Source organism: Notolepis coatsorum (genome assembly GCF_963971535.1).
Source record: "Notolepis coatsorum genome assembly, chromosome: 10".
NCBI classification, from domain to species: Eukaryota; Metazoa; Chordata; class Actinopteri; order Aulopiformes; family Paralepididae; genus Notolepis; species Notolepis coatsorum.
This window is the reverse complement of record NC_140174.1, coordinates 42,785,259-42,809,914: the sequence shown is the minus strand read 5'-3', so window position 1 is coordinate 42,809,914 and position 24,656 is coordinate 42,785,259. Positions and strand designations below refer to the sequence as shown.

The 24,656-nt window shown below is 44.6% G+C and overlaps 2 protein-coding genes across 2 annotated transcripts in view; both read right to left on the bottom strand.

Moving 5' to 3' along the window:
• The window catches only part of prkcea (protein kinase C, epsilon a), an 83,625-nt gene extending 71,695 nt beyond the window's left edge, over positions 1-11,930 (bottom strand). The window contains 1 exon segment of the mRNA XM_084322790.1: positions 10,720-11,930. Coding sequence (XP_084178916.1) covers positions 10,720-11,064 — 345 coding nt within the window. The 5' untranslated portion in view covers positions 11,065-11,930.
• Positions 11,931-17,870: 5,940 nt separating this feature from the next.
• On the bottom strand, positions 17,871-19,433 carry six3b (SIX homeobox 3b; the record flags this gene model as incomplete). The annotated part of the gene is made up of 2 exons (XM_084323216.1): positions 17,871-18,015; positions 18,745-19,433. The coding sequence occupies 2 exons, from the start codon at positions 19,431-19,433 to the stop codon at positions 17,871-17,873; spliced, it is 834 nt and encodes a 277-aa protein (XP_084179342.1).
• Between the last annotated feature and the right edge of the window lie 5,223 nt (positions 19,434-24,656).

Here is a 24,656-nt window from a genome sequence, read left to right as displayed (position 1 = left end):
CAGGGATGATGGTAGACATCTTGAAGCAGGCAGGGACTACTGACTCCGCCAGGGATTGATTAAATATGGCGGTGAACACCGGGGCAAGCTGGTTTGAAGGATGAAGATCCACTATTGAAATGTTGTAATAAGTGGCTAAATAAATAAGACTCTCTGGTATGGCATGGTGTGTGCAGTCTCGTGCAGTGCCCCAAATATGATCATTATCGTATCCCCACTATTATAGCGAGAGGGCGATGATGATCAGAGGGGAACGTCTAGGAAGCAGTTTTGACAGGGAGATAACAAGAGACGGTCAGGTAAAAAATAACCAAACAATAGATTTTTTTTATCTAACTCTAGATTGTTAAAATAGTTCTAAATTCTGTTAACTTAACTATAGATTATGTTGACCTAACTCTAGATTATGTTAAACTAACTCTAGATTTTGTTGACCTAACTCTAGATGCTGTTAACCTAACTCTAGATTTTGTTGACCTAACTCTAGATTTTGTTGACCTAACTCTAGATTCTGTTAACCTAACTCTTTATTTTGTTTACCTAACTCTAGATTCTGTTAACATAACTCTAGATTTTGTTGACCTAACTCTAGATTTTGTTGACCTAACTCTAGATTCTGTTAACCTAACTCTTTATTTTGTTGACCTAACTCTAGATTGTGTTATGTTGTGATATATATAACAAGCTATTGTGTAATATAAGCTAAACTGGTGTATGTATGTACAGTAGAGTTATGTACAGTGGCACAGGTATAAATATACTATGGTAGTAAGTAGGGGTGGGGGGGGAAATCGATACGTAGTAGTATCGCGATACTTTGCGTGGCGATACTGTATCGATACAGGGACGCCAAGTATCGATATTTAATTATTCATAAAAAAATATATATTTTTTATATATATAAGGAAGTTGCATTGTTCATTTCAATACCTGTAATAGTACAGTAGTCCACACACACACATGTGCATTCAGTTAAGTTGGAATATGACTGTAATACAAACAGTTCAGTTTGTCAGGTACATGCAACACAGATTACAGTGTTTACATCTGTCTGCTTGAGAAAATACCATGTTGTGCAATAAAAAAATTTGAAGTGAGATGAACAGACTGAACTTTATTTTATTAGATAAAACATGTTGACAGTTTTACTTTGCAGTTAAAAAAAATTATAAAATATATATATATATTTTTAAATATCGCAATATTCGCGATATATCGAGTATCGCGATACTATCGTATCGCAGCTCAAGTATCGCGATAGTATCGTATCGCGAGATCTCTGGCGATTCCCACCCCTAGTAGTAAGCCATACTCGCCAGTGGTACAACTAGTAAGAGTAGGTATATATATAAAGAAATATATATAATATATACAGGTACGTATGTATACAGGTAAGTGAACAGGGATATATGCAGATATATCCAAACAGTTATAAATATAAAAGTAGATAAATATATATACGGTGTATACAGTATAACAGTATTATTGTACATGGCTATCATACATATATATATATATGTATATGGGTAGACCATAGGTTGAGGTAGGTAGTTATGATTAGATTAGAGCATAAGGCAGTTGTAGACAGTGAAGGCAGTAGATAAGTATAAATATATACATTTATTATAAATTGAGTATAGTCAACAGAGTTCAGAGTTCAGAGATGGTACGGTATGGGCAACAGAGCCTAAAGTATAGGCAGTGGGGTTCAGAGTGTATACAGTGTGGTGAGTATGAGAGAGGGAGAGAGTGAGAGGGAGAGCGAGGGGAGGGAGGATAGGGACTGTCACCGTGGTACAGAGTTCAGTGAGGTGACAGCTGAGGGGAAGAAGCTGTTCCTGAGCCTGCTTGGCTTGGAACGGAGATAGCGCCTTCCAGAGGGAAGGAGGGCAAACAGTCTAGGTTGTTGTCTGTGCACCATGCCATCAGGTGCTGGAACTCCTCCGTGTAGGCCAACTCATCGTTGTTTTTGATGAGGGGCCACCACCATTGTGTCATCTGTAAGGCTGTCAAAATTGGCCTAAAGTGACATTCGACTATTCCTTCTAAAAAGAAAAAGCACATAGGTTCAAACCATTCGAATATCTATTATTGCGCATTATGTAAACAAAATAAATTACCTTTAAGATCAACATACCTACCCGCCCCCAACCCCACCCTGTATCTCTCAGTGTGTGAGGAGGAATTGGTTCTAGACTGAGAAGGGGCTGTCTCTCGGAGCAAGATCAAATTTATGAAAGTTTACGTATATAGAACGGACAGTAGGCTACATTCTTGATGCTAGATCTCCCAAAATAGTGTTAGCATAAAAAAAGAAGGTAGGCCAGCTGTAGTTTACATAGCGTGCATACAACTTTTTCTCGAGGTTACACAAGTTTATCAAAATCCGAAGTATTTCCAAACTGGGCTTTTATATTGCTCAGAGTGCAAATCACTGTCTTCGCGACCAAGTTGGGTTTTGACTTCTCTGCCATCACATTATGTGGTTGTTGTTGTTGTTACTACTGGCACGTTCTTTAAATCAATGAAAGTGACGTCACGTCACATGTCTCCTTTCCGTCAAGCAGCACATTCAGGCCCACGTAAGAAGTTGAGAGGAAGACAGCCGGGGGCTGTTTTTTTCACAATCTAATGTATGTTTTTTTATTTTACAATTTGATTATTAATTTGAATATAGAATATTCGTTGACAGCCCTGCAAGCTTGATAATGGTGTTGATGCCATGTACAGGAGTGCAGTCGTGGGTGAAGAGGGTACTAAGGGGAGTAGAGGAGAAGGCTTAGCACACAGCCCTGCGGGGCGCCGGTCTTCCGGGTGAGGGTGGAGGAGGTGAGATTGTCTAACCTAACATCTGTTGGTTAAGTATTCAGTTGCAGACAGAAGGGTTAATGTCGAGGTCCTTGGTTTCCACAAGGTCACCAAGTTTGGAGATGAGTTTGGAGGGGATGATGGTGACCAATGCTGAGCTAAAGTGGATGAACAGCATTCTCACATGGGTGTTGTTGTCATCCAGGTGGGAGAGGGTGTAGTGTAGCACTTGGGAGATGGGAGGTAGGAGAGTCCTCCATGCTCCTGTTCTCACGGTAGGAGTTGGTGTTTACCCAGTGAGGGTGAGAGGCCAGATTTGAGAAGAGCCAGGACCAGCCTCTCAAAACAAGTCAGTGTTTCGGCACTGGCATGATGTCCACCATCCGCCTTGTTTAATGTGAACAAGTCACCCACTGCTAACATGAAGGAGTGAGTGAAATTAATCTTGTATATTGAGTCCTGAAATCTAATTTTCTTACAACAAGAACAAGAAAAAAATCAGCCAGTGGGATGAGACAATTTCCACAATTGACCTATCTCAAACTAGGGCTGGGCGATAAAACGATAACGATAATTATCGCGATATATTTTAATAATCGATATCGATCGATAATAAAAATTAAAAGAAATCAATACTTTTTTTTATTTTTTATTGTGACCTGCCAACAGTGGACAGACTTGTCTTTCTTGCCTGCAACTTAAAGTAATGGCTTTGCTTATCCAAATGACAATACTGACCAATTTGAGATTTATTTTTCTCTTGTCCATTTATTTTGTTTGCTTTCTAATTAAAAATACGGTTTGAAACCGTCTGTACACAGTAGGCTGTGTGCTAGCAGAGATAGTCTCCATGCAGTCGCGAGTCACGGTGCACATGTGCCGTGGTTTGTCCACCAAAAAAGCGCCAAAAGATAGAAAAGAAACTAGCAGAGCCAGAACTGTTCAACTCCCCTGGAGCCACAGCCAGCAGAGAAGCCTGTTTACTTTCGCTTTCAAACCAGCTGCAGCCTGAGAACTGGAGTGTGAGGGGCTGTAACACTAAAGATGGCGGCAACGACAAAGAAATAAACATACATTTGTTGTTTAAAAAAAAATATATATATACTGATAACAATATCGATAATTATCGATATCGAGTGATGATAACATTATCATATCGTTATTGTGATAACATTTTTGGTCATATTGCCCAGCCCTATCTCAAACCCTGCCCCTCTTTTCTTGATCCTCCAATCACAACTGTCGCTTCCCGAGAGAACGATGAGAGCTTCTCTGGCGTCACAGCACTGTACTACTCACAGACATGCTTTGGTCTTTGATAAGCACTAGATTTAAAAAGGCCCTGCTGTAGCCTACCATAGCACTTATTTGCAGAGGTAAACAAAGTGGGACATGCCATTTTACAGATTGAAGGGATTACTCGATCCGTCGACATAATCCTGACTAGTAAAATGACTAACAATGTCTTTAGTTGAGGCCATGAATGCTAAGGGAGAGAGAGAGAAGAGTGAGTATAGGGAGAGAGAGAGAGGTGTGGGGGTGGGCAGAGGGAGGGAGAGGAGGGGATGAGTACAGTGGAGATGCACAAAGGGAGACAGCAGAGGTGCACCACTTGGATTCCAGTTTTGCAGCAGCGATGCAGGTGCTGAGCACTTCACTAAGTGGGTCGTCCCGTACCGAGTACCGATCCAAGAACGTCTCAGTTACCAGTTATTCGTACAGACTAGAGATGTCCTCTTGTAAACCGATTACGGGAGCAAAGGTCCTGATTGTGGCTTTTTCACTCAGTGGATCGAATTCGGCACAGCCTATTGTATAACAGAACATGTATCCATGTGCTCAGAACAGTCTCCTGGGTGCTCTTGGTGTAGCTAATCTTTACCATGTTTCCTGACGTCACAAATTTGAGTTTTAGCACTGTGGTTTTTGGAATTCATAACGAGTTGTTTGTGTGTGCACTAATATTTTTGGACTGCCTTAAAGCCCTATTGACACGGGACTAGTATTACGTGGGGACCCACGGTAATCGGAAATTACGCCCCCAACTCTGGAATTTAAAGATGCATTTGCACGGGATACGTTTTTACTGAGGTGTACTGAGATTTAACTTGATGCGCCCATAGTTTTGACTGTTGGTGTTGGGGTACGCAATCGAATATTATTGTTTCAAATGAGACCTCAAACTGATTTATCACAATGGGATACAAAAATGGAATCATGCAGAGTACTTCAATATTGTTTCAATGATAAATCAAATCTATGACAACCAGGAGGAAAATAATGAACTGGATAACAGTTACAGTATGTGTACCTACTTTGGATGGAAATATATTTTTCAAGAAGGAACTGTATGCCCTTTTTTTTTATCCACTTTTTCTCCCATTTTCTATATTTTCTCCCATCCCAATTTTCGTATCATCCAATTCAACCCTCCCCTGTCACGGACGCTGTTTCTTGCCTCCCACAAGCCGGCTGCAATGTGGACTAAGTCATACATAGCACAAGTCCCCTCCGGTACCTGAGGTAACAGCAGTCGCATCTTTTCACCTGCGCAGCTCGATCTCTCAGTGGCGAGGAGTAACGCGTGGGAGGCTCACGCTGCCCCCGACACTTCCTGATTCTACTGCGCAGGCGCACCAACCGACCTGTAGGAGTCGCTGTCCACAACGCCCGATCCCCACCCATCAGTTTCCCACCCCCTAATACGGCCAATGTGTATTAGTACGGACGACCAGCTAAACTGAAAGCAAATGTGAAGCGCTGGGCTCGAACTGACGAGCCCAGCGTTTCCAGCATTTCGTGGCGAGCGCCTTGCCCACTACGCCACGTAGCCGCAAGGAACTCTATGCCTATCGATCTCCATGCTGAAGTGAAGCAGATTGATTTGGCGTTTGCACTGAAAATGCATTTAAAACTGTCCTATATTGATTTTACTACTACCAAAAACAAATTACGACTCCAAATGACTGAGATGCCAATTCGCACAGGACTAAGAAATATCAGATGACCTCTGTGTTTGCCAAAATATGGAAGGTAATTTGCGCTGGAATTTTTACTTTACAAATTACGGACATGTCAGATTCTCATGAGGTCCCCAGGTAATACTAGTCCAGTTATTACTAATGACTACAGGTCCCCAGGTAATACTAGTCCAGTTATTACTAATGACTACAGGTCCCCAGGTAATACTAGTCCAGTTATTACTAATGACTACAGGTCCCCAGGTAATACTAGTCCAGTTATTACTAATGACTACAGGTCCCCAGGTAATACTAGTCCAGTTATTACTAATGACTACAGGTCCCCAGGTAATACTAGTCCAGTTATTACTAATGACTAGAGGTCCCCAGGTAATACTAGTCCAGTTATTACTAATGACTAGAGGTCCCCAGGTAATACTAGTCCAGTTATTACTAATGACTAGAGGTCCCCAGGTAATACTAGTCCAGTTATTACTAATGACTACAGGTCCCCAGGTAATACTAGTCCAGTTATTACTAATGACTACAGGTCCCCAGGTAATACTAGTCCAGTTATTACTAATGACTACAGGTCCCCAGGTAATACTAGTCCAGTTATTACTAATGACTACAGGTCCCCAGGTAATACTAGTCCAGTTATTACTAATGACTACAGGTCCCCAGGTAATACTAGTCCAGTTATTACTAATGACTACAGGTCCCCAGGTAATACTAGTCCAGTTATTACTAATGACTACAGGTCCCCAGGTAATACTAGTCCAGTTATTACTAATGACTAGAGGTCCCCAGGTAATACTAGTCCAGTTATTACTAATGACTACAGGTCCCCAGGTAATACTAGTCCAGTTATTACTAATGACTAGAGGTCCCCAGGTAATACTAGTCCAGTTATTACTAATGACTACAGGTCCCCAGGTAATACTAGTCCAGTTATTACTAATGACTACAGGTCCCCAGGTAATACTAGTCCAGTTATTACTAATGACTAGAGGTCCCCAGGTAATACTAGTCCAGTTATTACTAATGACTACAGGTCCCCAGGTAATACTAGTCCAGTTATTACTAATGACTAGAGGTCCCCAGTTAATACTAGTCCAGTTATTACTAATGACTACAGGTCCCCAGGTAGGCCTAATAGTAGAATTAGTATAGGAGACAGGGTAAGAGAGAGGGGGACAGGTGTGGGAGACAGAATAAGAGAGAGAGAGAGGGATGAGTGTAGGAGACAGGGTAAGAGATAGAGGGATGGGTGTAGGAGACAGCGTAAGAGAGATAGAGGGATGAGTGTAGGAGACAGAGTAAGAGAGAGAGATGAGTGTAGGAGACAGAGTAAGAGAGGGGGATGAGTGTAGCAGATAGAGTAAGATAGGGGGATGAGTGTAGCAGACAGTGTAAGAGAGAGAGATGAGTGTAGGAGACAGAGTAAGAGAGAGAGATGAGTGTAGGAGACAGTAAGAGAGAGAGATGAGTGTAGGAGACAGAGTAAGAGAGAGATGAGTGTAGGAGACAGAGTAAGAGAGAGATGAGTGTAGGAGACAGAGTAAGAGAGAGAGATGAGTGTAGGAGACAGAGTAAGAGAGAGATGAGTGTAGGAGACAGAGTAAGAGAGAGAGATGAGTGTAGGAGACAGAGTAAGAGATAGAGATGAATGTAGGAGACAGAGTAAGAGAGGAATGAGTGTAGGAGACAGAGTAAGAGAGAGGGATGAGTGTAGGAGACAGAGTAAGAGAGATGAGTGTAGGAGACAGAGTAAGAGAGAGAGATGAGTGTAGGAGACAGAGTAAGAGAGAGGGATGAGTGTAGGAGACAGAGTAAGAGAGGGAGATGAGTGTAGGAGACAGACTAAGGAAGTGAGGAAGTGGATGGATGAGTGTAGGAGAGAGGGAGACAGAGTAAGGAAGTAGAGGGGGTGGGTGTTGGAGGAGACAGAGGGAGGGAGGGAGTAGGGGGGATGGGTGTAGGAGGTGGAGTAAGAGAGGTGGATGAGTGTAGGAGGAGACAGAAGGAGGGAGTAGGAGGGACGAGTGTAGGAAACACAACAAGGCAGGAGGGGTGAGTATAGGGGAGACAGACCGAGAGAGGGAGGGGGATAAGTGTAGTGTAGGAGACACAATAAGGGGGATGAGTACAAGGGGAGATGTGGGGGAGACTGTGCATCAGGGTGCTTGAGGGCAGATATATTGACAGGCTGATCAATGGACTGTGGTCAATCAGTGGAGTGATCCATATACTCTGACCTTACTGTGGCACAGCGGGGGAGGGATAGCGTGGATATAACTATGTTTATGTACATGTATTTATTGTGTGTCTTTGTGTGTATGCACGCAATCATATGTGCACATGTATATGTGTGTTCGCAGTAGGGCTGGGCGATATGACGATATTATATAAATATCGGGTACAGTTCATTAACGATACACTTTTTAAACGTATCGTGGATATCGTGATGTTTTGCCCAAGAGGCTTGTGTCGCGTCAATCTGGTCCACACGTTGACACTTTTGAACAGCGCCGCCCCACACACACACACTACTGCATCAAAAGTTACTACTTATGATAACAAAGGCATTCGTTTTGTGGCATTAACGTTATATAGTTACACTTTCAATAACATCAGCCTATTTACATAGCAACGACCGAGGTCGACCTAGATATAGCAAGCATTAGTCGTTCATATCTCAGCCCGTGCTGACTCAGTTGTGCCCATTCTGCGGTCTGTTAATAACGTTTTCAATCAGACAGATGTATGGAAAGGCTTTTATTATAACATCCGTGGCAGTAAAATCATTATGCCTCCAGTCGTTTAGTCATTCTGTGGAGCTAAAAGCTAAACGTCGGCCACGGCGAGCTACCGCTGCCATTGTTGTTGTCATTGAGCTCTCCAATGGCGGAAGTAAAAAATGAATACGCGCTTGCCGATTGGTGCTAAGAACAGCAGGGCGGGTGCAAGCGATGTGACGTAATTGGCAGACGCGACTGTCAATCAAAATGATTCTGTTTGCCGACTGAATGAATGAAAACGTTATTAACAGATTGCAGCATGGGTACAATACAGTACAGCTCAATACAACAACAGTCAACAGTGGACTGGAGGATGCAGACCAGAGAAAGACTTTCGTCTCGTTTACATCAGGGTCCCCCATTTTCAATTCATCATATTTCATATCTAAATCATATAATATCTCATTGCTAAATATATGCAATATATAATCTAATAATCCAATAATCTAAATCTAATATATAATATAAAAATGCTAAATGCATGGGTATTTTATTTTGTCTTTAATGTTAGCTTGCAAACTCAAATACTGTCTTGGTAAGCCTCATAATGAATTGTTTGGGGAAAAAAAGAAAAACATCGTGATGCGTATCGTGTATCGCCGAAAGGTCAGAAAATATCGTGATATCATATTTAGGCCATATCGCCCAGCCCTAGTTCGCAGGCACATTCATGTGCGTGTGTCTGTGTTTGAGAGTGCTTATACATGTGTGCATATATCGAAGTGAATGTGTGTGTGTAAAGTTACATAACACCATATCAGTCAAGCCCCCTATATAGCAACCAACCAGAATAGCGAACCTACAGCGGAGAGGGAAGTGATTACAGGTTGGTGTTAGTGAGGACAACCCAGGGCCGTCCCTAGTCTTTTGGGGACCCTGGGATGAAAGTGAATGTGGGGACTTTAACTCAGATCTCCGCACAAGAGGTGTACAGCCGCTTTGACATTGCTTTGAAATGTTTGACACAATGATTGGCGTTCTGAGGGGCCGCCCTCTGATCGGTCGGTTCGGTTGACATTATGTTTGACACGATGATCGATATTTTGAGGGGTCCTCTGATTAGCTGACGGACACAATTCCACTACTGGTTTGGCTATCTTTGAAATACAATTCTGATTGGTTGGGGGACCTATTAAGGATGACGGGGGCCTTAAGCGCAATTCCTGATCTGAAGGAAAGTGAGGCAGGGGCCTTAAGCACAGTGCCTGATTCTACCAATCAAGCCCAACAGGGTTCTACCACAGTGTTTCCCATGAATAGGCTTATTTGTAGTAGCCCACCACAAGATAGAAATACTAGAACAGGCCCACTGCAAAATAAGATTCCCCTCCCGCCTCTTGTGCAGCATCCACAAAGACCTTTCTGATAGAATTTAAAATAAGATTTACTCAGAACCTGCAGGAAACACTGCAACACAAGGAAACACTGTTTCAACAGCACCTTCATAGTATTTTGAATCCTTGATTCTTAACACATGCTTCCCCCGTGCCTCCTCTGTAAATCCAATTTGAAGCGCGGGGGGGGGGGGTCCTATCTTCTCCGATCAAAAGTAAGAATGTGAAGCATGAAGGCCAGCCGAGGTCCGTGCTGGTGAAGACCGAAGTGGACCGTGACGTGTCCAGGCATCTCCGCCATCAGGGAGATAAGATAGATTAGATACGCTGCTTACTTAGGAGTGGAGGGAAGTTAGCCATCCTGCGTAGCTGTGTGAGAGTAATGAGGTCTGTCTGTCGTCTAGACGACATGTCTGATGGCAACCAAGGACCATTATGCACGTTGACCCAACCAAGCTGCAAATCTACGGGCCTCACTTTATTCACGTGTTATTATGGGTGATAGACATGGAGGAGACAGACTTCTAAATCATCTTTCCTAACACGCCACAACCCTATCGAATATGGTTATGATGATGATGAAAAATAATGCTAATGATGATGAAGCTGATGATGACGATGACGATGGTGGTGATGATGAGGATGGTCTGTATCTCCAGCGCCTGCTTCCACTGTTCCCTAAAAGCAGCACACGTGACGTGACGGAAGGACACCGGGATACACACACACGTCATACATGCATACTTTCTCTCACACTCTCTATATTACACACACACACACACACACACCACACACACGCACAACACACACACGTACCCAGTCTTCATAGTGTCTGGTTCCATTCTGGAGCAGGTCCTCCAGCTGGATGGTGCAATTGGCCACAAAGTCGTCATATCCAATCGGTGCGTCGTGGAAGACGGACAGCTCCAGGCTCCTCCCCTCGCGGACCTCTGTGCAGAACTCCTGATGCCAGGCAGGGCTGTTGGTCTTGGTCCTGGTGGCGGTCTGGCCCAGTCTGGTCTGGTCCAGGTTCAGAGCCAGGTAGGGGTCCAGCAGGAAGGAGCCGCTCTTCCCCACCGCATGACGCAGAGCCCAGGGGGTGGGCTTCAAGTCCACCGCCTCACACACACGCACCTTCAGTAGGCCACTAAACACAGGCATGGCCCCCCCGGGTGCCTGGTGGACTTGTCTCTGTGTGCGTCTATACAGGATACACGTATGTTGTGTATAACACAGAGGGAGAGGTCTGTGTGTGATAGGCTAGTCTGCCTATAGCTCCTGTAAACAGTGTATCCTTTCAGTAAGGGGTCTATTAACCAGAGTACTGCATCAGATGGCTGCAGATCAGCACAGCCCTGCTACATCCCACACTGCCATTGGCTCCTTGGACACTCAGTCATGCTACAGCCATATCAGAACACTATGTTATTATGCACACATACGCGACATCTGTTGAGCCCCCCTAATGGAGTAGAAACGCAGCAATAAAGAAAACACACCCTAAAGGAGGTCGGTTCTTGGAGTCTTCTCGCTTCCACAAAACGGGTCGGGATCATGCGAGCCAGTCCGTTGTGTTTGTTTACAAGTCGCCAGACGAGAGATAGACAATTCCCCTTTCAGCGGAAATAACGACGCTGCGATCTATAAATCGCGGCGACAGGGAGAAGCTGTTGAAAGAACACGGTTAATAACGGGCTCCGGTTGGGATCATCTGACCAGTGCCGGAGACTCCCCGACTCACTCCCCCAGCCAGGCGTCTGTCTCTCCCGGGTCAGGGTGGGAGAGAGCCCGAGCAGCCGCGCCTAGCCATCCGGGATCCGTGCTCCGTCCGTCCCGAGATCTGCTGCTGGGATAATCTCCTCCTCGCAATGTTTGACGATATATACCGCGGTATTCGCCTGCTGCTCTCTATAAACACAATGCTTTTTCTCTTCAATGCGGTCTTTCGGGCTCACGACGAGCTCCCCGAATGCATAACGTCGCTCCCTAGCTTTTTCCTCTTGGTCCCTGCGCGCGCCCTGGCTCCCGTTTCCCGTTCCCTCTCCTGAATCCGTGAGTGAGCGCGAGCTCCAGGAAATGCGCAAAACGCGTCAGCCGCGCCGCCTGCCCCTTTGCGCCGGATGGGGGAGTGTGTGTGTGTGTGTGTGTGTGTGTGTGCGTGTGTGTGTGAGTGTGCGTGTGTGAGTGTGCGTGCAGATGAAAGAGGTGTGTTTGTGCGCAAGAGAGGGGGAGGGAGGGAAAGAGTGGATGGAATTCACCCGCGGGCATGGAGGCTGTGTGTGTGTGTGTGTGTGTGTGTGTGTGTGTGTGTGTGGTGCCCAGACACCCAATATAGTCAATCAGCCAGTCTTTGCCTTATGCATGGTCACAGATACCCTACGCACGCCGTGCACGACGCACAGCCACACACGCACGCACAAGAAGTAGCTGTCAGGGGACGGGAAACAGAGATTTAAAGGAGGTGGGGGAGTAAATGGGAATAATAATAAAAATAAACGACACAGGTACATAGTGTATATATAACTATTTGCATTAACCCTTTCAAGTGTGCGATCTCATATGAGACTAGACTTTTGAGAAGTGAACATTCTAATGTTACAGGAATCATCATTAGACCTGCAGCGTTCTAAAATGGGGGGCACCCACAAAACCTCCACCATTATGCTTGTGTGTGTGTACGTGTCGGTGTGTGTGTGTGTGTGTGTGTGTGTGTGTGTGTGTGTGTGTGTGCGTGGCAGAAGGTGTCTCAGAGTGTGGTCGTTGGGTCTGGACGGGAGGGAGCAGACAGAGCAGGGATGACACACAGCCTGGCAGGAACCTCACTGCAGGTCACAGCCAACACTGCTGGTGGACAGGAGGACTCCCTCGCTGTAGGGACCTGTCTGTCCCGGGGAAACACCACCGCTCTCTCTGTAACATAACATGTCCCGTTGTCTGTCTGTATGTTCATGTCATTCTGTTTGTGTCTGTCCGTTTGCGTCTGTCCGTTTGTGTGATTCTGTTCTGTCGTGTCTGTCCATATGTCTGTCTGATTTCTGTCTATATGTTGGTGTGTCTCTGTCTGTCTGTTCATTTCCCTTTTTGTAAGTGTCACTCTGACTGTCTGTATGTCTCCAGTGTCTCTGGCCAGTCTCTGTCAGTCTCTCTGTCTTACCATGTCTCTCTATCCGTATCAGTGTCTCTCTCTCTCTCTCTCTCTCTCTCTCTCTCTCTCTCTCTCTCTCTCTCTCTCTCTCTCTCTCTCTCTCTCTCTCTCTCTCTCTCTCTCTCTCTCTACACACATACACCCACAACACACATACACATGGCATATGACACATCTACTCATTGTCCTGGTTCCTGGTTGGTTAGTGATGGTGAGTGACAAGAAAGTCACCATGGCGACTGTCACTCTCCATGAGTTGTGGTGTGTCTGTGTTGTCACACACACACACACACACACACACACAGACACACACACACACACACACACACACACACACACACACACACACACACAGTAGCCTGGAAGTACCTGTTGCTTTGTGTGTGTGTGTGTGTGTGTGTGTGTGTGTGTGTGTGTGTGTGTGTGTGTGTGTGTGTGTGTGTGTGTGTGTGTGTGTGTGTGTGTGTGTGTGTGTGTGTGTGTGTGTATGTGAGTAAGAGTGTGTGTGTGTCTGTGTGTGTGTGTTAGGCCTGTTCCTAAGTACACAGTAATAGCCTAAAACAACACATTCTGACCTAGACTAGGCCATATTAAAATAGGCTAAATAGAATAGAACAGGACATAAAGAAATGCTAATCATGAAACTGGGAATAGAAAGCATGCACAAACAAGATTTGGCTTATTTGAATAAATACAAATGAATCTAAGCACAATATGCTTAATATGTGTTATACTATAATCCATCAATAAATAGATTGGTGGTTTCATAATCCAGGCTGAATGTGAAACAAACGAGGTCTGGTGTGTTGTTGTGTTCATGTTAGCTGTTTCCTGCAGTAGCCTTGCCCTTGGCCCATATCGTGTGCATACTGAGCATGTGATTCGGGCCTGTAGGGTAGCGCCATCTAGAGGCTCATTGGGATGCCGCAATTTGAAAGGACATGACGTCATGCAACGCAGTGAAACGCCCTGAGAACTAGAGAGAGAGAGAGAGAGAGAGAGAGAGAGAGAGAGAGAGAGAGAGAGAGAGAGAGAGAGAGAGAGAGAGAGAGAGAGAGAGAGAGAGAGAGAGAGAGAGAGAGAGAGAGAACTAAATGTATTTCTGCGTGTACACCAATAGGCGGCACTGTTCGCATTACAAAGTAGGATGATTATCGTATAGCAAACAACTGCCTCTTTGCACTGCTTGCGGTCAGGCAAGTGCTACCGGAGTCGCCAGTACAGAGAGACTCAAAAGGAGCTTCTATCCCCAGGCCATTAGGATGCTCAATGGCTCTATGCAACACAAGCCACCCATTCTACATTTATTGCACACACATAAACATTAGACACTTTTTAACACTACACTATATTGTAATTGTATTTTTTGTTGCATTTGTTGCATTCTGTACTTTAGTTTTGTATATTGTATTATATGTTTTTTATTTTGCCTTTATTTAACCAGGCAAATCAATTAAGAACAAATTCTTATTTACAATGAATGATGGCCTGGCAAGAGACAACGCCTCTTGAATGGAGGGGGGGGGGGCGGCTGAAAAATAATTCAGGTTAAGCAATTCCGACATACTGTAGCAGCTTAACGACAGCCGCAATGCAAACTTTTACAAACTAAAAGCACAACAATCTTAAAAAGTGAAAGGACAAAGGGACACGTCCAGATAGCAATATAGGACTTGCGGCATATCTTCCACTTACTCATGATGACAACAAGCAGAACAATAGAAACAAGCAGAGAACAGAGAGTATACACCCATGCTTTAACACAAGCGAGAGGCATGGAGCAATATAGCAGTGACTGTGAGAGGGGCATGCCATGACAGACAGAGGGGGTTGAGAAACAGTTGCAGGAATCAGTAAGAATGTTCATGAGAGAATCCCTACCCACATTCAAAACCGCTCTTAGCACCTACGGGAGGCTGCAATTCGAAACTGGCCACCGTAAATGTCCGACTCCAACTCCCATGCACCCCCTCCTAATAGACAGTCTCCTCCCCACCGTATGTATATTCTCTCCCCACCGTATGCATATTTTTTCTCCCACCCACCCACCCCCTCCTAATGATGTACAGTCTCCACTCTCCTCCCCATCATAATGTATAGGATCTATGGGTAACAGTCAGGGGAGAAGCTGGGGGGGGGGGGGTTAGGATGATTCCAAGGGCCCAGCACTGGGGGGGCCCAGAGAACACTATTATTATCTTTTTATTAATATGGTTTTATTATTATCCTAAAGTAAGTTAATGTAGATGACTCAAAAGCATAATTGCCTGTATTATTAAAAAAAAAATGTAAAAACCATATTATGCGTTTTCATCAATAAATAAATGGCCCAAATTTGTTAAATTTGCGTGCTAACGCGAGCTCGCATGGATTGGGGGCCCACAAATAGATTAATTCATGGGGCCCAGAATCTCCAGCTACACCATAACAGTACTGTATATTTGCATATCGTATATGTCACAAATGTAACAGTACTACCTGTATGTCATGTATGTCCCTATGCCATACATGTCATGATGTCATGTATGTTGTGTATGTCATAAATGTCACTATGAATTGAAAATGGGGGACCCTGATGTAAACAAGACAAACGTCTTTCTCTGGTCTGCATCCCCTTAACAATTATATTGAGCTGTACTGTATTGTACCCATTCTGCAATCTGTTAAATAAAGTTTTCATTCATTCATGCTTGAATGCTGATAGTTTCAAGTTTCAAGTTTCAAGTTTCTTTAATAGTTGTCATACAGAAGTACAGAATACTTTTATACAAAATGCTTCTTACTGTTACGCTCCAGAGACTGTGCTAGACAAGATAAGTATGAAATAAAATAGTATAGCATGTAAAATAGAAGTAAAAATAGAGGTCACAGTGTTCAGTATATAGACATATGTACAATGTTCGATGCAGAATAGAAGTAACTGAGTTACCATACAATATACAATATACTATGCAATGTACTAATATACAATACTATATATTGTATATTAGTACATTGCATAGTATATTTATATATATATATAATTAGGCATAAAGGTGAGTGACCAGTTTGAGTGTTTTCTGTAGGTTGTTCCAGTCATGGCAGCAGCAGCCCTGAATGAAGTTTGACCAAGTGCAGTATATGTTTTCGGAATCTTTAGGAGAATGTGTTGAGCAGAACGAGTGTTGTAAGTGGCAGATGTAATTTGCAACAGTGACATAAGGGGGGGGGGGGGGGGGCAACCCAAGGAGGGTTTTGTAAATGAGCATGAAATATTTTGTATAGTGTTTGGTCTTTATTCTTTTTACTGTATATGAAGCACAATCTTATAGGAGGCATACAGAACCAAGCATTTCACTGTAATGTACATGTACCGTATATGTGACAAATCAAACAAAACCTGAAACTTGAACTTGAATAGTACAAAGTGGAAAAAGCACTGCGCCAGGCAGTCTAATGGTTGGCTCTTAACAATAAATTAAGTGACGTGGTTTTCCTGCCAAATAACCATGCTGTGTTATTGAAAGTGAATAAACATCCTTAATTCATATTTTCGTATGTGTTTCAAAAAGTTGCTTAATTCACACAAATAACTGAAAACAGAATCTGATTTCCGATCCAGGGCTATAGAGTATAGCTTAAAGTTGTTTAATTCAACAGCTTTAGTTTCCAACAAATAAATATTGTTTCGCTCCCGCAATTCGGTGCTATATGGGCGAGCCACAATTGAAAGTATGTCGAAATTAGTATGTGAACGTGCCACGCATGTGTGACTAAATCCAGCCTCCGAAAATTCTACAAAACACTTATGACGTGGTGACGTTTTATGACTTGCTAAAAAATATTAATTGGTTTTCCTTGTGTTTTTGATTAAAATGTTGAATTTGATGACAAGACTCCTTTGTCATTTTACTTATTCTGAGTTATTATTCAACAATGATATACTGCCGGCCCGTTACTGTTAAAACTGTCGCAGGACTATATTACCCCTAATGGCAAGTTGATAGAATACATTTTGGGCTGAGGGGGAAAACGCATAATGGCCCATAGACCAATTTCGTTTCAGGCTTAGTAGTAAAGCCTTTTCAAACGCGTAACTGCAAGGTGAAATATAAATACTATATGCTCACATATACAACCGAACACAAGCATATTCATAAATTAATTTATTTACATAGAATAACGACACACTTCAACATTAAACTGATACATACATTAGGACCTGGATCGTATACACAGACAGTGTAAAAAAGAAAAGAAAATCACGAGTTGTCTCAATGTATATTCTCAAATAAACTGTTTGCATCAGCTTTTTGAGTTGAATCAACTGAGACAGTTCATATTAAATATAAAGTTAGCATCACTCTTATTAATTCAACTAAAAATAAAAGTAAAAAGGTTTAGCCTTGGAAAATATAAATTCAGACAACTTGTGATTATCTTTTATTTTTACAGTGTCTGTGGATGAAATGGGATTATCTGGTTGTTGTGTATTATGGTGGTTGGCTAAAGGCAGACACAAAGGTAAACAAAAATAACTTTATAAACATACAAACAGACAGGAGAGGTAGGCTTTTGAATGATTGTCTAGAGCGCTTTTTTCCCTTCTTTTTCTGCAGTTGAGTTTCCAATGCAGACATTCAGGTCAAGAGGAGAGGAGCCGTTAGTCCATGAACGTCCCGGTAGTGCATTTTGACAATGAAGTACGGCTCTCTCGCCGCCGCCGCCTCCTCCTCCTCCTCGGGAGATTTTAGTAGCCATCACCCGCAAATGTCCATATAAAATCTTAAAAGTATCCCGCCTGGATGAAGGCTATATATACACTTCTTGTCACAGAGAAGCATCAGACATCGAAGTCAGAGTCACTGTCCGTTACCGAGAGAAGTGTCTCTCCATCCACGCGCTCCGTTCTACTTCTGCCGTTAGGGCTGCACTCTGCTCCGGTCAGGGTTCGTATGCCGTCCGGCCCCATCCCGTGGTGCTGTAACCTGAAAGATAGGAAAAATTACATATTAGTAAAGGACATGTATAGCGTCTATATGGCTTTATGGGGACAAAAATGTGAGTTCAATACAACAATAGCATCGACATATCGCACTCTAATAGTACTTATTCACGCATGGTGCAGCGTGCGGTGAAGCACATGCCCAGGTGATTAACATTCCACCCAAACCCTGACCCTGAAGGAGATGTTGGTGAGGGGGGGGGGGGGGGTCTGACAGGAACATGGCCCGTGCACATTTACGCATGAATGGCCTTTTTACGCACAGCCTTGCTCAGTCTCTGAAATGACATGCACTGCTCGTTTAACATAAATGGACTTGACTTGCGTTCGAACTATATAAAACTGTTAAAATAAACCGCTTAGAATATATCTCAGTGCATGCATTTCAAATGATATCGTTGTTTAGAAGTTAAATATTCCGTCCCGAATTTTCTCAAACTAAATTTCCCACTATTTTACATTATGTAATTGTGTATAAAGAGGCGTTTCAGCATCATTTGACGGGTTTTCCCAATTAGGAATCCCAATTCCCAATTAATCACTATAAATTGAAAATGGGGGACCCTGATGTAAACAAGACAAACGTCTTTCTCTGGTCTGCATCCCCTTAACAATTGTGTGTATTGAGCCGTACTGTATTGTACCCATTCTGCAATCTGTTAAATAAAGTTTTCATTCATTCAATGCTTACTGGAAAATCCCATAACGTTACCTGTTTTTGGCTGCAGCAGCGCGATCTCTCTGTCGTCGGTTTTTGAACCAGTTTCCAACTTGCGTCGGCGTGAGGCCGGTGGCGTGCGCCAGCTCCCGCTTCTTCCCGGGGTTGGGATAGGGGTCTTGGAGGTACCACTCTCTCAGCAGCCCCCGGGTCCGCTCCTTGAAGCAGTGAGTCTTCTGCTCCCCGTCCCAGATGGTCCTCGGCAGAGGGAACTTCTTCCTCACGCGGTACTTGTCCACCGGGCCGAGCGGGCGGCCCCGGAGCTTCTCGGCTTCCCGGTAGTGTGCTTCGAGCCACATGGCCTGCAGTTTACCGTGGGACGCGCGCGTAAAGCGATAGGTCTCCAGAATGTGGTAAAGCTCACGGAAACTGCCGGTGTGGTAAGCGACCACGGCGCGGGCCCGCTGCACGGACTCGTGCTCGGAGATGGAGTCGCATGCGACCGGGAGAGACCAGAGAAAGCGGGCCAGCCGCTCGATGTCCCCGGTCTCCTCCAGAGTCTCGCACACGCTGGCCACCTGCGCTGCCGAGAAGCAGAGTCCCGGGAGAGCCACGGCAGGGCAGGCGGCGGGGATCTCCTCCGGTGAACGGGAACGGGGCATGAAAGACGTCCCGTCAGTGAAGTGCAGGGGCAGCAGTAGGCGAGAGGCGGAGAAAAGGTCGAGCGGCGATCTGAACACCATCTGGACAGCGAGGGGAAACAGAGAAGTAGAAAAACGACTAGAAAAAGATGTGTCCTTTCTCCTTCGAAGTGACAGGCACGGTCTGACAGGCGTGGCTGGAGTCTGCCTCTTTAGCTCACCTGAGGGTCACGGTAGGACTCTGGGTCTGTCTCTTCATTGGCCACGCTGATACTGATGCAGGGTTGTCATGGTAGCGCTGCCAATCACAGCTCAGTCAGCAGCCATCATCTCCCGCCCTTTACGCACGAGCTGGCTCCATCAGAGCGCACACATTCCGGCTGTTCTTCTGCTGAACCTCTTCTTTTCCTGGTTGTTATTCTCTGGCAGGAAGTTACTCACAAAATAATAGAAAAAGTGTTTATTTTCACAATGATTACTACGTCAAAGATCCTTGATGACGATAGTGATGATGATGATGATGATGATGATGATGATGATGATGATGATGATGATGATGATGATGATGATGATGATGATGATGTGGCGATTATGGAAACAACAACGGTACTGAAGAACTGAAATTACAGATTACAGTTTGCTTTCTAGATATTCAGAGGTATTCCATGATTGTATATAAAATAGGCTATATATCGGTCGTATTTTAAATGTAAATAACATACAATTATATGTAGACCATGGCTATTGAAATGTTATACGTTTGCACGCACGTGCATATGAATCAACATGCATAACATTACTCCTATCAAATAAATCTGAGAGCCGGTGGTATTAAAGGGGCACTTCACCAACAAACAATGCACACACGCACACGCGCGCACACGCACACACACACATGCACACTCTAAATACCGTAGCTTTGCACACATTCATTTAGTTTAACAGTCACTAAGAGTAAATTAGTTTGAATAATGGCCACCGTGGGATTATTCATCGGGGACATTGAATCCTTGTGTTGTGCTAAATATATACAGCACAACTCTTTATATTACTCTCAATAACTGTGAAACTAAATGAATGTGTGCAAAAATGTGTGTGAGATTATGTGCAAAATAAATCAGCATTGTTTTTTGGCGAAGTGCCCCTTTAAGCTGCTTGTTCCGCTAATGCTGACAACTGGAACGCACCCAGTGTGATTGGAAGCCTCTGGCGGACCTGAAAGCGTATGTTACTCTAAGTGGTCTACCGCTATAATTGTAATCACTTTTCTACTTTCTAATATCCATAATATCGGCGTTAAGCTGCGCTCCATTCTATTATTTGAGATTATCATAGGCATATACAACCTACTAAACATTAGTCTAATAGAATAGCATTCAATCAGCATTAACACATTTTGGCAGCCTAAGCCATATGCTCCGGACTATGCCACCCTTTGTGTGTGTGTGTGTGTGTGTGTGCGTGTGTGTGTGTGTGTGTGTGTGTGTGTGTGTGTGTGTGTGTGTGTGTGTGTGTGTGTGTATGTGTGTGTGTGTGTGTGTGTGCGTGTGTGCGTGCGCATGTGTGTGTGTGAGTGTGTGTGTGAGAGAGAGAAAGAGAGACATAATTGAGAGAGGAGTGACATAGAGGAGAGAAAGAGAGAGAGAGAGAGAGAGAGAGAGAGAGAGAGAGAGAGAGAGAGAGAGAGAGAGAGAGAGAGAGAGAGAGAGAGAGAGAAAGGAGGGGTTAGGGCACACTTCTCAGAGCAGTGGAATGCAGACAACAAGAACACCAACAATGTTCATCTCCTACTAAAACAAACACACACACACTCACTCACACACACACACACACACACACACACACACACACACACACACACACACACACACACACACACACACACACACACACACACACATTTTAATACTTTATTTGGTTCCACAAATTATATTACATAAACAGGGAATCAAATGTATCGGGGCCAAGCAGCACTGAACACTTAAGGGTACACATAGCACCTCCTTCTCCACGTGGCTAAGCTGCCAATAATAGCTGAGACAGAGCAATATTTGGCAATTTGTTTGGCTTTTCTTTTAGACATTGCAGCAATTCTCAGACCGGTCATGGTGCATTTGTATACATGGCCAAGACTTCCGAATACAAGTACACTATATCTACACCCAAGGTCAGCCATCACACTGAGCAGTGGTTGGTATCTGATATACTTGTCCCGGAAGGCCTGGTCCATGTACAGATCAAAGGTACAGCCTACCTCTATGACCAGCACCTCCCTGTGGCTGGTGTCAACAAAAACAACATCCGGTGTATTTGGTATGTTAGCAAAGACATCGTTGGTAAGGTCAAACCACTCTGGTTTCACTCTGGCATGTTTGTACATTGCTGCACTAGATGGTGATATGTTCCGTACCGCATCAGACACAATGTCCACAATACGGTCATGACGAGCGATGTACAGGTGTTTGTATGCATCCATTTGTTATGTGTGCAATGGATAGGTGTTGTGAATCCTGATTTAAACAGAATGGACTGTGGGTTTGAGGATACCAAGTGGACAGATTGTATTGATTGGGTAATACCTGCAGTTGCTTTGATGGTAAATTTTAAAACATCCTCACCAACAGCGGCGTTCTTAAACACTGAGTGTGAGACCGAGTGGTCAGCAAACTCCAAACAAGCTAGCTCTCCCTGTAGTCTGAGGCCCCGTTTAGACGGAAACGCTAGCAGGTGAATCCGCAAAAATATTTTTTCGGATGTGCCTTTCGTTTATACGGAAACGGCGTTTTTACGGGGTGAAACCGTAAAAAAGTGAGACCACCTTCCAGGGTGGAATTCCTAGAAACGCTAAACCTTTGCGCTCTCATCTAAACTGTCAAACCGCATAAAACGATGACGAAAGGGTTGTCAAGGCTCTCGTCGCGTGTACTGCTTACATCACAGGCATGCGCCAGTAGCCTAGAAGCGTAAATAAAGCATGTCTGATTCTATCCATGGCGATCACCTGAAGGCTACATTGGCAGTACTTTTAAATACACAAGAATCTGTCCCGCGGCGTGACTGGACCCACTGTCTGTGAGTGACTCTGCTTTGGTCCAATCACATTCCCCACCCACAGTCTGCGAATCAGAGGCAGAGTAGGGCGGGTCTTCACAGCACGTCATGTGACATATGCGCCAATCGTGTGACAGCGGGGCTCCGTTGTCTCGAGTTGTTACAGCCTCGTCTGCACGGAGAATTCCATCCCAAAACGCTCGTCTAAACGCAGAATTAAAAGTGAAACCGTAAGACTACTTTTGCGGTTTCTGTTCAGACTCTCTCCGTCTAAACATAGCCTGAGTCCACACCAGTGCTGCCTGATCTCAGACTGCTTCATGCTAAGCAGAACCCTCCTTGCAGAGTCTCTGTGCAGTTCGACAGTCTCTTCCTGCAGTGTTGTGATGTTGGCCTTCACAACCACACAGGGGTCTGTGATAAGTTCATCAGAGACAGGGACTTCAGTCTGTGTGTTGGGTCTTGTCCATTTTAGCTGAACTCCAGTCTGGTTGCAGAGGTCATTGAGATCTGGCCAGTCAGACCAGCCCCCGAAGCCCTTGGCCCGAGAGTCCAGATTCCCAGAGTCTTTCTGCCTGAAGCAGAGGAATTTATTCTGGTCTGCGGTGGCCAGGGGAATCTTCCTTCTGCGTAGATCCAGCAGGAGAGAGGCCCTGGCCATTTCTCTGACGGTGACATCATCATTGTTAAGCATGTGGAGCAGGTGGGCTAGCCTGGTGGCTATGTAGGTCCACTCGACATTGGGGACTCCCAGCCCTCCCTCTCCACATGGGAGAAAGATCATGCCCCGTGTGGAGTGTGTGTTGAGGCCTACCCACTTTCTGACCAGCTGAACAGTTTTGTTTGTCATTTCTCTCAGTGCCTTGAGAGGGATGTGTACATTGGCAAAAATGTGTTGGATTTTAGCCAGAGCCACCTCTCTCACAGCCTGGAACTTCATGATGACGGGGAGGGGGGACAGGTCAATCAGGTGTAGACGATGGAGAAACTCTGTAGTGAGCTCCTCGACCTGCTCCCCCCACTCTCCAGCGATGTTAAACCTGTGGCCAAGGTATGGGTAGGTCTCATTACGGGAATACACCTTGATGGGTTGGCCCATTACAAGAAAGGAGGGGGGCTTGTCGTTCTTGGCCTTATACCAGCGGTTGCCTCCACTGCGGCGCTCATGGAGTATGGCGCACTTGGCTTGCTTCACCTCCAGCCCTGACCACTGGAGGAACTCATCAGTGCGTGCCAGAATGTTAATGATGACATCTTCCTGTCGTGATGACACCTGCACGTCGTCCACGTATCCCTGAACAGGATTTGGGGATCGGACATGCAGAGGAGCGCACTGGTAAATCCACTTCATCCACTGGTTGAGTGCTAGGATGAAGTTCACGGCACTCCAGGGACAGCCAGTTTTTATTCCCACCTTCAGTGCAATCGGCTCTGTGAGCTGCTGCCCGCAGATAACTTGGATAAATGAACCTTGGTATACACTGGATATACAATATTCACAAAAGGCTGAGGCAGGTGTATTTCCTCTAATGTTTTTAACATCACCTCATGGGAGAGTGTACCAAATGCGTCTATAAAGTCCAAAAACACTGTGTAGAATTTGGATGATTCCTGTTTGAAATCGTCGATTCCGGTTTTTAAGCAAAACACATGTTCGTTCATTCCCTGTCTATTGATATGCGCTTTCTGATGGGGGGAGAGAATCCCTGTGTCCACCAGCCAGGGTAAGATGCGGGTGAGTAGGCACTTCATAAAAACTTTATATATAGTGGGCAATAGTGAAATGTCACGCCAAGTGGAAGGATCATCTGGGACATTTTCCTTTTTTGGTATTCTATGGATGAGGGCCCCTTTCCATGAATCAGGCACCTTCTCATTGATCAGGCAGGCATTGAAGATATGTGTGAGTGTCTGTGTTGACGTGGGCCTGGTAGCTCTCAACGTCTCATAGATGACCCCATCAGATCCGCTAGCCTTGTTATTGGGAAGAGAAGTCAGAACTGCATCCACCTCTTCTGTTGTAAAATCATGGGTATCTGGGAAATAGCCTGGCTCTATTTTGTCAATGAAATTGTACCAAGGGGGCGTGGCCAGGGGAGTAACAGCGCTTGGTGCAGTTTGACATTTGGCTTTATAGTAGTTATACACATTGGTTGTATCACTAACAGTGTGGGGGGGGGGGGGGGGGGGGGGGGGGGTCGGGAAAACAGCTATTATTCAAAATTATATTGATTGCCTTTGATTTGCGGTGTTGCCAGAGGAATGCCAGCTTGT